The sequence below is a fragment of the Anser anser genome (genome assembly GCF_964211835.1).
Source record: "Anser anser genome assembly, chromosome: Z".
Classification (NCBI taxonomy): Eukaryota; Metazoa; Chordata; class Aves; order Anseriformes; family Anatidae; genus Anser; species Anser anser.
This window is the reverse complement of record NC_139723.1, coordinates 47,382,842-47,399,314: the sequence shown is the minus strand read 5'-3', so window position 1 is coordinate 47,399,314 and position 16,473 is coordinate 47,382,842. Positions and strand designations below refer to the sequence as shown.

The following is a 16,473-nucleotide window of genomic DNA, read 5'->3' as shown; positions in this document are numbered from 1 at the left end:
AACAGCTTTCAATCCAGTTCCCTTACTGCTCAGTGCGGGTAAATTAGAAAGGCAAGAGGCCCTAGACTGCTTAACCTTCAGCTAGTTTGTCCCTTCACACAATGAAACCCCTCCTTGAAGATGACCTAAATGAGAATTGGAGATGTTTCCACCTCATATTTCTAGGCCATAAGCAATCAAACACAAACAAAAACCTAACCATATTTTCTTTTCTCAGTACAGCTCCATGCACACCTACAGCACAGCATAAACAAAAATTCAGTAGTTCCTATCTTGATCGTCATGGTATTAGTAATCCTACAGAAAAACTTCCAGTCTACCGCAGATGTCCTGGTAAATCAGTCCCCAGTCACTGTTTTAAAGAACAACAGATGAACACCAAGCATTTAAAGAAACACAAAAATCATCACCAAAATGAAAATATACTTTCTAAAGACGACACTGCTGCAAAAATGTGATCTTTCATACTACTGCCACCTAACTACTAAACATTCCTAAAGATGGGGATACTCTTAAGCACTCTTTCAAGTGGACAATTTTTAATTCATTTGAGATCATAAGTGCAGACACCAGGAAGCTGTATACAGGAAGTATAGCTATAAAGTATTTCTGTACAATAGAAATCATTAGCTGAATGACTGCTACGAAACTGGCAAAATGGTAGAAGCTGCAGCCTTCATCCTGTGTGCTCAGAATGACACAGATCATCTCTGAGATTTTAGGAGTCTTTGCTGAGGCCCATAAAATTCACTGGGGCTCACTGTAAAAGTCAGGTTTTGCATTAACAGGGTTAAGTTTGACAGCTCACTAATGCTTCAGGCTGAAATCTTGTCACTGATCACAAAGGTTGGAATAAATTAGATAGTGACTTAAATCAGAAAAATGTAGGGCTGTGAATAGCAGGGTAGTTTTTGATGTGGCCACTAAACCATACAAACGTAGTCCAGGTCTTTTTGGCTTAAGAAAGCATATCTGTCAGCCCATTCTCACAATTTAAGTAAAATCTCACGATCTCAAGTGAGTAAATACCTTTTTCCTCCCTTTTAAATTGTTTGACTATCACTACAGTGCTGTCCTCTTAAAAGGCTAAAAGATTTTTAAACTACTTGGTATTTGGCATATAAATATTAATGCTGTTTTTACAAAAATGGGATCATCACCATATTGGCTTCTGCTATTGTTTAACAGCTGGCTCTGCAATGGAAAACTGGGTTTTTAGTTTTAATTAATTTTCAACCTCCAGATGGTGATGGAAAATACTGTATCACCCCAAAATTGATAACAAAAAATATGGTTGTCATGACTTCATAGGCCAAATCAAGTATAGGGAAAGAAATGGTGTTATGAAAACACATGCATGAACAGCATATATTATTACGTTCATCAATTAAAATAAAAACTTAGTAGTGAGATTTGCTGACACAAAAATAGATTGTTAGAAAAAAAATATTTTAGTTAATTTAATACCTATACTGTCGGAAAGTTCTCTGCTCTGAATCTGTCCCAGTGATTCTTTCATTTTCACAAAAGCAACATCCTTACACAGTATAATGTATGACATATAACTTCTAGTATGCAATGTATATTACTACACCAATTATATTAGACAATATATAACAGTGTAAAATACATCAGTTGTATAGCTTCCCATCTTTCGATGGCAACGGTCAACTTGGATGACAATTGAAATCTCAAGTTCTGAGCCAGTAATCCTAACGAGTTCTTGCTCATGCCAATCAAAACTTTTGTTTAGTTTCATATCTATTTTTTACTTTTGTTACAATGCATTAATTCTCATTTACATGGAAGTGACTACAAGCAACCTTCTCAGTTGCTGTTTCTTTCCTTGCATGTTTATTTTTAACCTTTAAAGCATGCTCCTCGTGTTTAGTGAATCGTCACACTTTGTACTGCCAAGTGGGAGACCTGAGTTCAACTCCTATTTCAAGTCCATCATCGCAGAGGTCATCAGGAGATGGAAGCACCACTGAAGCTGCATGTCTGGTCCCCAGAGTGCCTGGAATTGCTTTCCACTGTATTTGGCCAATTAATAAACAATGACAGGAGTGAAAGATGACAGGCCCATTGGCATGCAGGGAAAAAAAGGAAGCAGGCATCCAAAGGGAAGTAAAGGTTACTTTGCAGAATGTGGCCTCTTAAATTACAACAGATTTTCAATTCTTTAGGCTTCCGAAATATAGCAGACTGTATTGCCCATTAAAACAGGAAGCAAACTAGGGCTTACTTACAGTACTGGGCACGGCAATGGTTACAGTGAGCTATTTTGGACATAGGCACTGGAAGAAGTAACTTTTCCAAAAATTCGCTGTGCAAGCGAGCAGAAAAGAGTGATTCCTGCTTCTTTGTGAACATCAGGAGGAGAATATTTTTTGTTGTTGTTGTTAGTGGATTAAATAAATCTTGGCAGTTGTTCAAAGAAATTCTTTATTTTTTTGCCACTCAGTTTTGCCACCAATTTTCGACAGTCTCCCCCAAACCTTCCAAACTTCAATGCCCTTATCTCTATTGCTCTCACTATCCCCTCTAGTCAATACATCACAGTACTTCCCTCAGCTCTTTCAACCTTTTCCTACTAAGGAAAGAATGAGAATCCTTCCCTATAGCAAAGACAAGAGAGGGAATGATCTGGTATACACAATCACACGATGTGAGAAGTGTGCAGATATGCAAAAGCTAGCATGGTATTCTCCCTCTGGCTCTCCACTACTGCGTCAGCACCTAGCTTCACACAGTTATGTAAGACAGGCTAGTATTCTATCAGGGAGAAAATTACCTTCAGTCCTCATAAATTTTATTCTTGGCTCACCTCCAGTAGCAGCAGCAGTGAAGTATGTTATCCTGCATACCCAACATTTGTATAATGCTGCATGAATTCTTCCTTTCTAAATTTAGTCACTGTTGGCTGCTCACATATGGAAAGCCATAAAGAAAAGCTGTTTTCTTTCTAGAAAGATTGACATTAATAATGTGTTATCAAATCTTTTTGTACTTTTTCATGAGGCCAAATAACCCCCTGCTGTTTATTATTTCTGGTGAGACAGATTTATATCCTCTCTTCAGTGCTCTAACACTAGCAAGCATCCTCATACTTCTCTTCTCTTCCTGCTGCTTTTTTTTTTTTTTTTTTTTTTCCAGCAGAGAAACAGAACAGGAGGGAAGAGCTTTACCACCATGTCACAGATTTTCTTAAAACTCACTTGGACACCCTGGAGATCTGTTATAGTTGACAATGGAATGAAAGGGGCAGTGATCAGTAGACATCAAGTCTTTAATACACTTCTTCATTCTCCTTGTTTACACTTACTGCTTCAAAACTATAATTCACTCTTCATAACAGTCAATTTTCATAGCCAAAATGACAGACGCTTTCTGGATGAGTGAAAAAAAAACAACACATAGCAAACTGCATCCTTCAATGACCCTTATTCCACTATTCAAGCAACTTACTTCAGCACCTACTTCAGTTCAGCAAGCAAGAACTTCAGTTTTACCTAAACTGTGACGTGAATAAATTGTAGATTCAAAAAGGGGCTTAGAAGACAGTTTTTGCGTAAACGAACTCTGTAACTCCATAAACTTTGGACTACCAATTCAGTTATCAGTTGGTTGGGATGCCCCCATCATCTGTTTCAGTACAAATAACAAGTTCATTTTTTCATCAGAGATACTGTGTTTGTGCCATATTTAAGGATGTGAAGGTGAAGTACATGCCTAAAAATAAGGTACCTACCTTCTATACAACCCCCAAGGGCTGTGGAACAACCAGCAGGCCATAAGGAAAGCTTCCCTGGGAGAAGCACAGTATGCACTACAGAAAGATCTTGATTGTGATTGAAATGACAGGAAGTCACTTCTAGGAGTACTGTCACAGAGAAGGGTGTTACAGGTTCTGGTCCCTGAATTCAAACGTAATTGCATAAAGCAAAACTATTTAACAAAAAACAAAACAACAAAAAAAAATGAACAGAGAATGTAATCTGTGCTCAGGGCACAGCTATACAGCCAGACCTTCAGATAAAGGATCCTAAATTTTCTGATCCAAAGCAGGCTTAATTAAGCATAAGCTTAGAAATTTTCAGTCAAAGCATGAGTCACATTTAGTGAAGCATCAAAGGAACTGCTAGGTCAAAATTATGGCCTTTCAGAAGTACAAGAAGTTAGGCAGAAGGACATGTCTCTAACTCTCAGACTTCGGTTCAGTTCTACCAAAAGCCTGCTTCAGAGATGTAGATCTTCGGCAGAATCAGAGCCTGATAATGAGCACCATCAGGTTGTCCAGAAACTCTACGGCGATACAAAGAGAAAAGGAGAGTTTCTTCTCTCACATGACAACACTAGTGACACAACCTCCCATAGGGCTGACAGTTCTACTGTATCACATTGTTTTAAGCTTTGCTGGCCAAGAAGGTCAATTAATTTCAGATTTGCAAGCTGCACCACTGAGGTGTACTTACTTTCAGAAGGAACTTGTGTTTCTAAAAGTGTCTCTGAAATGCATTAGTGTCTCTAATTACAAGCTTCTACATCAGTTGCTGTTTCTTCAGTTGTTTATGCAAGAGGTTTAATGAAACTGGCATATAATCCAGAAATAATTATTTCCGTGTTTTTAATATGCTACTACAATATTTCTTTGTGTGTCTTCCTTGGTTTCAAAGGGATCAAAACCTCCATGGCCATGCTATGGGCATCTGTAGGAACATCTGCATGTGTCTCTGCCACTAGCTAAAAAGTTATTATCCAACCACCCAAACATATCAGCTTATTATAAGTTTATTGAACTTCAGCTACAAATCACAGGGGAACCTGAGGGTAAAACTGCACCATAAAGCAATCTCTATTAGGTATGAAGTCCTCCCAGGAGAGGAATATTTTGAATAATATTAATGGTGCAGAATACTTCCATTAGAGTTTCTACCTTACCAACTCAAAACATCTAACAACAAAACACAAACCCAAAGTAAAGTAGATTTTAATGGTTCTGGGCTTCCATAATTGTTTGTTAATGCAGATGCTGAATGACTTCTTCGCTTTTCTTTACTTCTCTGGGCTTCAACTTAATTACCATTAAGGACAGAAATAGCCACTGAAAATACATTTGGTACATACAACAGTCACTGTTGATTCAGATAACAAAAAATCCCACAATGGAAGTTTCCCCAGGCCTTCTAGACCAAGGATTGCTGTGTTCTTTCCTTGTGTGATGCATCATATCGCACCAGGCATTTAGCTGAAAACACACTTAATAGTCAATAATATGGTCCAGTATTTTTTTTACTTTAATTCAGGAATCAGTCTAAGGGAATATAATAAGCACTAATAATAATGAATGTTCTGCATCTGAAACGTCAATGCAAACTACTATTGTAGTAAAAGATTCAAGTTTTTACTCTGGAGATAAACAGAAATTCCTAAGCAACAGCAGAGCACTTCTCAAAGTGGATCCAGCGACTCATAGCAAAAGGATGTTTAAAAAAAAAAAAAAAAGAAGTTATAAATCCATGACCATAGGGGTGTTTTTTGTAGTGCCAGTGTAAGTTTGAAAATCAGGGTCTTTTTTGAAGTATCTCACAAGGAATCTTAATGCTTTAAAGTTTTCTCAACTCCATTGTGTTGATTTGTAAAAATCATTTACAAGCAGGCACCTGGACCAGTTTTCTTTTTCACCTGTGGAATGTTAGCATCACTGGCATGTAAGCATGGCAACTCAAACCCTGGGACGCTGCCTGCATGTAATTAGTCAGTGTGACTTAAGCAGGGTCAGCATCTGGCTGTGTTTAACTAATTAATTAATTAATTTATTTATTTATTTTAAATGGGAGACAAAGGATTTGACAGCTGATTTGTTCATGTGAGATTTGCAAGCCTGCAGTTAGCCAGCACATCTAAACAACCCCTCCTATTTCCTGTCCCATTCAGTATTTATTGTGAGCAGAGGTATTAAGAATTTTTTGATTTAAAGATTTTCACTAGAAATTATCTGTCAAAAAACCAACAGTTTTATTCATTGAATGAGTTGCTTTTGACAAACTCCCAGAGAAAGCCTGCAAAGCTAATGGAGAGGAAGGCTTCCAGCATGTGGGCTATTCCTAACAAGCAGACCATTCCAAAGTCAATGAATGTTAGTTTTCCTAGGTAACATAAATCTCAAGCCACTTTTTCATACACTAACGTGGATTCCAAACAACTCCTTGGGGATTTTGGTTGTTTTGCTTTTTCCAAATTTCTCTATTTGTAGAAGATTTCAAATTTTTAAATTTTCCTTCCAGAATAGAAGTTAGAAATTTGGTGGATGGGGTGGAACGGAAATGTTGTGCCAACTAGTTTATTTTTGATAGTTCCGGGGTCAAGCACTCAGCATTTAGTTTACTTTAGACATTACAGAACTGGGTGGCACTCATCTCCTGCTGACACTTCTGAAGACTTGCCTTTTTCTTGAGGGCAGCAAATGCTAACCTGCGTCAACAAAAGTTGTCACTGCTCCACAGAAACCGAGCCTCTCTTGTCACATATTCTCCTCAGTACTGTCTGCCTAGAAACTGAGGCAATTTCAGCCAGATACAGAGCTGGGGAGTAAAGTATATAACCCAGAATACTTTCTGTCAAAACAACCTAAAGTCCTATACAGGTGCTTAAGTTTAAGCCTGCAAGTAATGTTGTTATATATATGTTTAGAATTAAGCCAGAGAGTACTGTGTATTAAAAACAGCTCAGCTTTAACAGTGTCTGATCTTGTGCTAACAACACACTCTTTGAAAAATGTGCGAAAATGTTTAGAGAGGAGGTATTTTAACAAGTCTGAGGGAAGATAAGCCACGGTCATTGAACTCTTCATTTTGAAAATGTTAATAGGACTTGAACTGCTATTTCTGGGTTAGTAAAAAGCAGTGTTCTTCTATCAGAGACTATTGGTACATGTTGTTGTCAGGGTTGTACTGTCATAGACAGGTATGCAAACTTTAAGGGGAAAAAATGTACTGCTAAAATTGATGAATAGTTAGTGAAAGTACAAAAAAAATAAGGTCTAAAATAAATTGCTAGTCAATCAAAACCTGATAATAGCAGCTATGAAGGTGTTATGTAGTCTACATTGAAGTGCTTAGGAGAAACTTTAAAAAAAAAATCAGTCTTACATTTTACAAGAAGAGCATGTTACCATGTTTCATACCACATATGTTCTTTTAGGTAAGTGCAGCTCAAAAGGAGAAACGCATATGAAGAAGTTACACCCCTCAGTTTTATTTGTACCAGGAAGTTTCTTTTGCTATTCATGAGAATTTCACCATATAAACACCCCGCCAGGTTCCTCTCTGTAAAACTGCAAGATGCCCAGGAGATCAAACTTCCACACTTGCATCTCTGTGGCTACCCTGTAAGTGTACAGTAGCTGTTACAACCTCCTGGCTGTAAAAGACGAGGAGGCAACAACAGAAGCACCAAAGCGCTACAGCACATGGAGTCCAGAGCCAGGGTCATCTCTTTCTCTGTCTGGTGATAGATTCTGCCTACACAGAGGCTGCACGTCCACTTGAAGGGAGGCACAAATATACTCAACCTATACCGTCTAAACTGCCAAGCCAGTCAGCACAGAAAGAAATGCTGCTCTGACCTTGCTACAGCTTGAAAATAACTGCAAAGACGGTAATTCTTCATCATCCTTTTCTTTCTTCCATAAGCAGTATGTTTTTCAGACTCTAGGTATCTATCCCCTCCCATCTTCCTACCGAACATTTGTCCACAAGGCAGGAATAGTACTTCACTTCAGCGCCTCCACAGTCTCATCACTGGCATTGCATCTGGATGAGCAATACCAGCAGTAGCGGTCCTGGGGGTTCCCTGGCCACAGCTGTTTAAGACTTAAAGGCAGATTATGAGTCTGTGGGACTTCATTAATGAAGATGGACTTATTTCTGCAAGGAAGTGGCGTTACTATCTTCCTGCATTACAAGAGTCCTAACTTGACTCATATTCGAGAGACCAAGAATCAAGACTGTTTTAACCCAGGGAGGAATATAGAGATACTTAAACCACATAAATAAAATTAGTACTTCAGACTTGAAAGTCCTGCCATCAATTTGTAATCTTATACACTTTAATAACATTGACAATGAGTAAACAGAAGACTTTTGAAAGGAAATGAGTAGTTTCTTCCTTACCCTGATTTTTGACTCAGTTTTCTTTCAGTGTTGAGAAACACTGTTTCTTCTTTAATTTCTTGCTCTGTTGCTATGTTATTTCCGAGACTCTGTTGAGAGTTTGCTTCTGATTGAGCATCACCACCAGCCACCTGCAACACAAAAGCATGTGTTCTTGTGATGTTCATACTCTCGTCCTCAGTAGACAGACCATCCAAGGGAGAGCAGCCCTCATGTTCAAATGATTTTGGAACAGAAATTTCTACCTGAGATTCTGCTTGAGTGTCAAGAATCAATTCCTGTGCTATGGCAGCTTCCAGTTCTTTGCCAGAATGTCCAGACCCTGGTTTTGTCATCTCTGACTCGGCAGAAATTTCTGCAGGTGATACATCACTAACTTCATTCTGGCCCAATATAATCCAGCCCTCATCTTGCCCACAGCTTTCCTGTGATCTCCTTTCATCATCCACTTTTTTGGGCACGATAGAAGAGCTTTTCTCGTCTAAGTCCCATTCAGTCTCACAAACAGACTGGTCTTCCCTTTTGTTTATTATGGAGATCGGCTGAAAGGTATCCAAGGAGCCTGGTGAAATTCGTTCATGCAATTCTGTTTGTTCAGCTACATTAGCCTCTCGTAATGCAAAATCACTTTCTTTTGTTTCAAGTGTATCCTTTTCTGACAGTGTATTTTCTTCCTCAGTAACAAGGATGTAATCCATATCCAGTGAAGTTGGATCTCTGTGCACTTGTATCCTCACATCTTCCTTACTTTCTGTACTTCCCAGTTCAGGGCTCTCAGAGGAATTTCTTGGCGTATTCTTCCTACAAAGCAGGGAGTCAGTGCCAGCATCTAAAAAAAAAGGCAAACAGAAACTCTTTTTAGTTTTTGAATATCCTTTTAGTCACCATGATCTCTTTAAATCAGTATTGTGAAAGAGCTCTTCTCAGTTTGCTTTGAGAGCCTCTGTTAATGTGTACTTGAATTTTATAACATCATCATCATTATTATTGTTAAAGATTATACATTAACACCATAATCACTCCTAAGGGACAAATGATTCAGTGTCCCGTAGACCCTGTATGAACAACAGAAGTAACGTCCCTACTGCAATGTTTAAAGGGTTTAGATCTGTCTAGAAGCGTGATGCTAGAGGTGTTCTCCAGTTAACGAGCTTTGTACATCGGGGGGACACAAACTTCGAACTTCACTCAAAGCCTCAACATTCAGCAGTAATTCTCCAGACATTTCCCTCTTTCTTTGTCCTATGAACTTGCTCTGGAAAGAGTGCAGGTTTTCTTACCATCAGGTGATTCTTTATCTCCACCTGGCGGTGAGTCGATATCAGTTGTGTCTGCTTCAGATTTTCCTTTCAGAATCTCAGAACCTCCTAGAGTTACTTCAGGCTCTAAGAGTGAAGGTACTGACGTGCAATTCTCCTGAAGACCCTCTGTTGATGTGTTGGATAGATGATCTTTGATGCTGTTTTCTTTGATCATTAGGATGCCTTCAGCAGCTTCTAAAGGGGTAAGCAGTGGTAAAGGCTTTTCCAAAGAAACGCTGTCACAAAATGGCTGCTGTAACAAGAGCTCGTCCTTCTTACACTCTCTGCTGCTAGAGGGTTCGGCATCAAAAGACACATAGGATGGTGGAGTGCATGTTGCTGGTGACTGATCACTGGGCACTTCCTTAAACACAGGAACATCATTCTCAGCTACATCTTCATTTTCTTTCACTATGTCATCAATCAGTTGATTATTTGAATCAGATTCACGGCCTTCATTATCACCGGGAAGAAAGGATTTGGGAAAGAATATCTGTGCATCACTTGATTCCCTGTCTGCTGTTTCACTGCCTGCTAGTTCCAGTATGTTAATTTCACCACATGTGCTCACTGGGGTACTAACAACTGGTGTGTTAAGGATGTTATGTTCTACCGCTGTCTCAGATCCAACTACATATTCTTCTGGTACGTCCAGCTCATCACCAGTTATTGTCATATGGTCAATAGCAGAATATATTCCAGCTTCAGCCAAAGCATTCGTTTCTTGTAGGCTTTGTTCTGCCCTATCAGGTAGACTGAAATCCATGGGAACAAAATGTGTTTGGAAGGTCACTATTTGAGCTGAATCAGATGGTGTTCCTTGACGGCTTTCAGGAGTATAACTTCCATGGAATGTGTCTTTCAGATCTAAGGACGTCGCTCCTAAAACTTCACTGGGGATTTCAACCGACTCAACCGGCTCAGTAACAACTTCGTTTTGTAGACCACATTTCAGAATTGCAAAATCTGAAGGCTCCTGAGTATTAGAAGAGTCTAACTGATAGGATTCATCATCCTTTCCCTGATTGTAGTCTTGGGGACCATTACTTTCAGACTCTGCCTCTACCTTCTGCATTAAGAACTGACACTTTGAATCAGCATCTGCATCTTCACTCATATTTGACTGTGTGTGAATCAGCTGACTATCTTCAGCTTCGGGCTCCATGCTAATTTGAGAAGACAGGATAGAGGAATGCTTAACTTCATGCTCTTGGCACACATCTGGACTGCTTGATGCCTCAGAACTATTGTCTTGGTCACAATGACTTAACAGATCAGGATTTTCACTATCTGATTTCAAAGTGACAAGCTGCTCAGCATTAGTCCACAGGTCAGGTTCCACTGAAAACAACTGATTACTTTCTTGTGTGTTATCTTGTAAAATATCTGGGATAACTGCAGTTTGGGGAACCAATACACTCCATCCTGGACTTGACTTCTCTGTCATTTCAAAAGATAAGTCTTCTACAAGGAAAGCACCTGGCTGGGGGGTGTGCACTTCTGATGTTTCACAGGTGTCTGGCTGTTGTTCTTGAGGAATGAGACTTGCATTTCTTTCATTGTCTTTTGGTAGATCAAGAACTGTGTTTTCTTGAACTGCTGTACTTGACATACCTTGTTGATAATCTGAAAAAGGATTCTGTGAAGTCAATTGATTTCCCTCATCTGCAGGAAACATTTGCTCTTTCAAGACCCTTTCTTCTTTATCTAGTATGAAAGGATCAAATTGTTTGAACTCTACAATGTCTTGATTTACTTGACTATCAGAACTATTCATAGGATATATTAGTTTTTCATTTTCTCCTCCATCACAGTAAAGGTGGGGAGGCTGATTTCTATCATTATCTGTTTCAACAAAATGCGCTTCTGTTAGTTCTTCATCTTGTGAAGGTGACCTGCAGGACTCTTCCTTACTGTTTGTTAATTGCTCTTTTACAGAGTGACTTGAAAGAGAATACTGGTCTTCCACAGACTTTTCTTCACAAGTTGGTGAATTCCACCATTCTGAACTACCATGTGAAAAATCAAATGTTCCTACAGTGGATTTTGGATCAGTTCTTAAATCAGCTTCTAGTGACATACTCCACGTATCTGCAGCTTCTGAAGAATAGTCTTCCTTATCACCAACAGCAAAAGTCATTGTGGTATCTTCATCCATTTGATACAAATGTGAGTCTTCTGTGCTACCCATTTTTTCACTGAAAATACTCACTTCATCTTTATTCTGAAGTGTTTCCCAGTGATCTAAATATTCAGAATTTTCATTATATTTCATTACAGTCAAGTTCTCCTGTGACACATTCCCAGCTTTAACTGTTTCATTTAAGACATCTGTCTGGATCTCCTCTCCCACCTCAGTTTTCGCGTCTAAATCATCTTTGTTTGTTTCAGGACTTCTTGCACTGGATTGTGCATAATCCTCTCCAATTTCAGATGCTTTGTTTTCAGAAGTGGAATCTTCATTCATTAGTTCTGGACATGCCTCTGAATTCTCTGAATACTCATTTATTTCAGGACTTGATAAAGAAGATACAGTATCATCATCTACATGGGCATTCCAAAAATCTAAGCTTTTAGGAACTTTGTTCTGTTCAGCACTTGTTTCAAATCCTTCTTGAAATTCATTCCCAAATTCTTTTCTTTTACAAGCATCCTCAAGATTTTTGTCACTTCTAATATCCCACGTATCTCTACTTTCTTTGTGATGACTGGCAACTGGAAGGTCTCCCCACACATTCACAGATGCATCACTTAAATCAGGACTTGTTCCACTTGAGTGTGTATAATCATTCATTGAACCACTCCATACACTATCTTCTTCCAAATAACTTTTGATCTGTATATCCTTTGAAATGCTGCTTGTGGTGTTTGCCATTTCATGGACTTCACTTGTCTCAGAATTTGTTGCAGAAGATTTCAAATCTTCACATTGCTGTAAATTCCAAGCAGTTTTGGGAAAACTGTCATTAAGTGTTACACAAAGCTCTCTGCAAAGGTTATTAGCAGATTCTAAATTTTCAGAATTTTCATTTCTCCTTGAAGCTATTTCATGTGAAAATAAATTTTCCACCATAGACATATCTGTGATGTCAGGAACACTGACATATTCAGCAGAAGGACTCTTCTGACAGTTAATTTGTGGAGACTCAACTATGAAAACCTTTTCATGAGTGCTGCTTAGTTCTGAGCTATTTTCAAAAGATATTAACTCAGAAATGTCTGTATGGTTATGAACCACGTTATGTAAGCTGTCTCCCACTTCTCCCAGTGCTTCTGGTGGTTCATTCATCAAAGGAATCGACGTGGCTAAGTCACAAACAGTCTTTCCAGAGTCATTCCAGATGCCTGATTTTCCAGGCATTTTAGAAGAATTATTTTCAGGATTATCACTACCCTTATGAGAATTTTCAGAGATATTTTCCATCTCAGGACTTATTGCATCCTCTGTAACTGTAGTCTCCTTTTCATCCTTCTCACTAAGTGGCTGAGTTGTTTCACTATAACTATAGTTTTGTGGACTGGAGTCTCCCAAAGATTCATAATTCCTGTCTTCCTCAGCAACATTTAAAGAAGACTCTGCAACATTCTGCAACAATTCTCTCTTCTCTTCATGACTGATTAGATTAATTTCATTGGAAAATGACTCATTCTCTGTGACTAAGTCTTCTAGACTAACACTACTCATTTTTTCTAGGGAGCTGAGAACTTCAGAAGTTAATCTGTTTTCTTCTGAATCTGCATTACATGAAAATTCACTGTCATCTTGCACAGGTTTGTTACAAATGTCAGACATAGTCTGCTTTCCATTTGTGTCGTCTGTTCTCATGTATTTCTCTTCCCCTTCCTGAGAGATGACAACGACATTGTCCCAGCCTTCCTCACAATCCTGTTCACTTTGTAAACTCCATGAGTTCAGCTGCTGCTCTGAATGCTGGCTATCCAGCTTTTCATCAACATCACCAGTATTCTCTGGTGCCTCCTTACTCAGTAGTTCAATTCCTATGTCACATGTTTTCTGAGCCAAACTATCCCCAGCATCTAAACTCAGCATAGATGTGTCCGTGTCTTCTACAAGAACACTGGTCACTGTTTCTATGTTTCCAGCTGAAGTCTGTCCAGTATTTAATTCATTCTGTGGTGGTGATAAGTCATTCACTGTTTGATTGTATACTGGTGGTACTCTTCTGTTTTCAGATACAGGGACGTTATTTCCATTGTTATATATCTCAGTTGAAAAATACTGATTAGTTGCCTGTTCTGAATTAAGTAAAGGCTTAGCAGAGGTAGAAAGAGCAGTAATTTCAGAATTTCTTTCTTGTAACTGGGCAACATTATTTAGGGGTGTGTTCCAGATGTCTGTGTCCATGGGGTTTGAAAAAGGCATGTTTCTAGGAGATAATGGTTCATTATTCGCTTTCTCGAGTGCTTTTGGTTCAACCAAATTTGGGTTTATCAATTTATCAGTAACTGTTGCTTGGTCAAAATCTTTGTCCTCATTTTCTCCTTCATCTTCCACATATGTAGGTGATATATATGAATCAGATGTTGAGTAACTGGTGTCTGGTGGTGAAACAACTAAATCTTCACCTATGTTTGATGAACTAAGATCTGAGCGTTTATATGACAAAGTACCATCCCAGGGAACCACTATTTCTGTTACTTCTTTCCTGATGTTTTTATCATATATATTCCAGGCCTCTATATTTTCAAATTGTTTTGGTCTATGTTTAGCATCACCTAACAGAGTGTTTTTCTCCATTTGTAATCTGGAATTATTTTGCATATTGTTGATACCAGAATTTGTATTTTCAGATATTCCATATTCTTCTAGTGAATAATCTCTTTCTTTATCCCAGGCTTCTGGAGATACCTGGACAGGTGGATTTTCAGTCTCATTGTCTGCTGTGATCTCTGAAGAATCTGATAAACTAGTTTTTGATATGGCCCATTCCTCAGGAACATTCACTGATTTTTTTTCTCTATCCAGTTTTGGCATGTTCCATAAATTTTCTGAGGATCTAGCAATGTCTTCTGCATCAAATTTAATCCAGGCTTCATAAGAGTCTCCAGCTAGCTGACTAACTTTCCCTTCACTACTACACCATGCATCTGACATCACAGGTGTTGGCTGACTGACCCTCCATGGGTCAGTAAAACTCTCTGGTTCTTGCTCTGTCTCCTCTAAAGAAGTAGCCTGCAAACACAAATCTTCACTGTTTTCCTCTTTGTTCTCCTGTTTCTGATTGTCTTGTTTAAACTGATTATCCCACAGACCTGGTCTCATGTATTCCATTTGCTTTGGCTGCTTTTGGAGGAATACAGAATCTGATGCTCTTCTGTCAACATGTTCTCGTAGCAATGGACTTGTGTTGCAATCCTTCCATAAGACAGGGCTATGAAATACAGATTCCTGCTCACTTGAACTCCATGTATCGGCATTTCGGGACTCTAGGTCAAAACCATCCCACCAGCTTCCATATCTAACACGAGACTGAGAATACTTTGTGTCATCTATTTCATTAATTTTTTTAATGACATCTTGTGGGAAAAACAAAGGCTGCCCATTATCTAATGGTGAAGTTTCTACTAGACTGTTCATAGGAGTTGGTGGAATTCTTGAATCAGAAGATTTCAACATTTCTGGTGAGGAAGAATCACCTTCAACTAAGTTGATCAAACTTGAAGCCTTTTCACACATTTCTCCTGGATTCTCATCAAATTCAGCTAAATTGTCTTCCTCATTTGCTGTCATAAGTAAGTCAGTTGAATAATTCGCTGTATCACTTTCTAAAAGGTTTGCCTCATCAAGTTCTTTCTGCACAGTGAGTTGTTGTCCTTCTGATGAATCACTATTAAGGAAATAGTCATCTGCTGGAGAACAGTCAACAGAACGAGACGATGACTCAGATGGAGCTGCAACCACAGGTGCTAGATCAAAATTGAAAAGGTCAAAGTTGTCGCTGTTGTCTCTAGATTGAGGTTTTTGTTCTTCTGCTATTACTCCTTCAGGAATAGGGCTGTAGGAATCAAAGCCAGGCAGAAGACTATGATGGGAAGCACCACCTTCTGCAACGGGACTGTCATCACTAAGGAAAACAGAGCTCTCCTTGGAAGACCGGCTGCTTCTAATGGTAGCCAACCCACTGTCTGGACTCACAAGATCTACATTAAGATCAACGTGGGCTTGTATGGATCCATTTAGATCTTGAGGATTTTCTATAAAATTGGCAGAACTGGGCTGTGGTTCTACATCAGAACCATATAACTCCATAATACCAGAAGATCCTTGTGAAAGTGGAGCACTCCCAGCAACAGCTTCAGTAGAAGAAGTTCTACTGTTTGATACCATTTCTGGTTGTCTTCTATTTATGACTTCCTTAATGAGAAGAAAAATTTGATCACAGGTCACCATAGAATTTTCTTGATGATAAATAAGAATTTGGTCACATCCACATTCTAGAGGATCCAACTCCAAACAAGGATTCTGACATTCTTCTAATTCGCAGCAAATCTGTTGAAAAATAGGATGTTTCAAATGCCATTGCAATCATAGGTACCAGGGCACAGTGTTGTCTACTTCACTGTGCAATAATCATACCTATCTATTCATGTTAACCTATTAATTTGCCATTTGACTACAACAGCCTTTTTATGAACCCTAAATAGACGGAATATTAAAATTAAATTTTAATACAAAATATGTATTATGTAACTGGTCAGAATGTTTACTTGAAATTATAGTATTTGACTTTCAAGTTCACTTCTCATTAGTAAAAAAAAAATCCAAATAAATGGTTAGTTGTTGCCTTAAGATTTCTGAGTTTTTAAGACCAAGAAAAAGGTACAAGAAGTTGCCCCTGGAATGAATTCCTCAGTTTGGGAACAAAAATATGGGAAATAAAATGGACAGCATCTGACTGGATAAACTAACATTCTAGAAATAATTTGGGTTCATTTCAGAGCTTAAATTATTTAGCAATAAAATACACTGACATGAG

At 38.6% G+C, this 16,473-nt stretch overlaps 1 protein-coding gene across 8 annotated transcripts in view; it reads right to left on the bottom strand.

The window, feature by feature from the left end:
• The window catches only part of PRUNE2 (prune homolog 2 with BCH domain), a 140,756-nt gene that overhangs the window by 41,627 nt on the left and 82,656 nt on the right, over positions 1 to 16,473 (bottom strand). For 6 of the 8 annotated variants that reach the window (XM_083816555.1, XM_083816557.1, XM_083816559.1 and 3 more), the window contains exons 8-10: positions 9,455 to 15,986; positions 8,420 to 9,003; positions 8,175 to 8,305 (exon numbers count right to left, since the gene is read on the bottom strand). In XM_083816555.1, coding sequence (XP_083672681.1) covers positions 8,175 to 8,305; positions 8,420 to 9,003; positions 9,455 to 15,986 — 7,247 coding nt within the window. Of the gene's footprint in view, positions 1 to 8,174; positions 9,004 to 9,454; positions 15,987 to 16,473 lie in introns of all 8 variants that reach the window. The other 2 variants (XM_083816553.1, XM_083816554.1) reach the window with 1 other exon arrangement.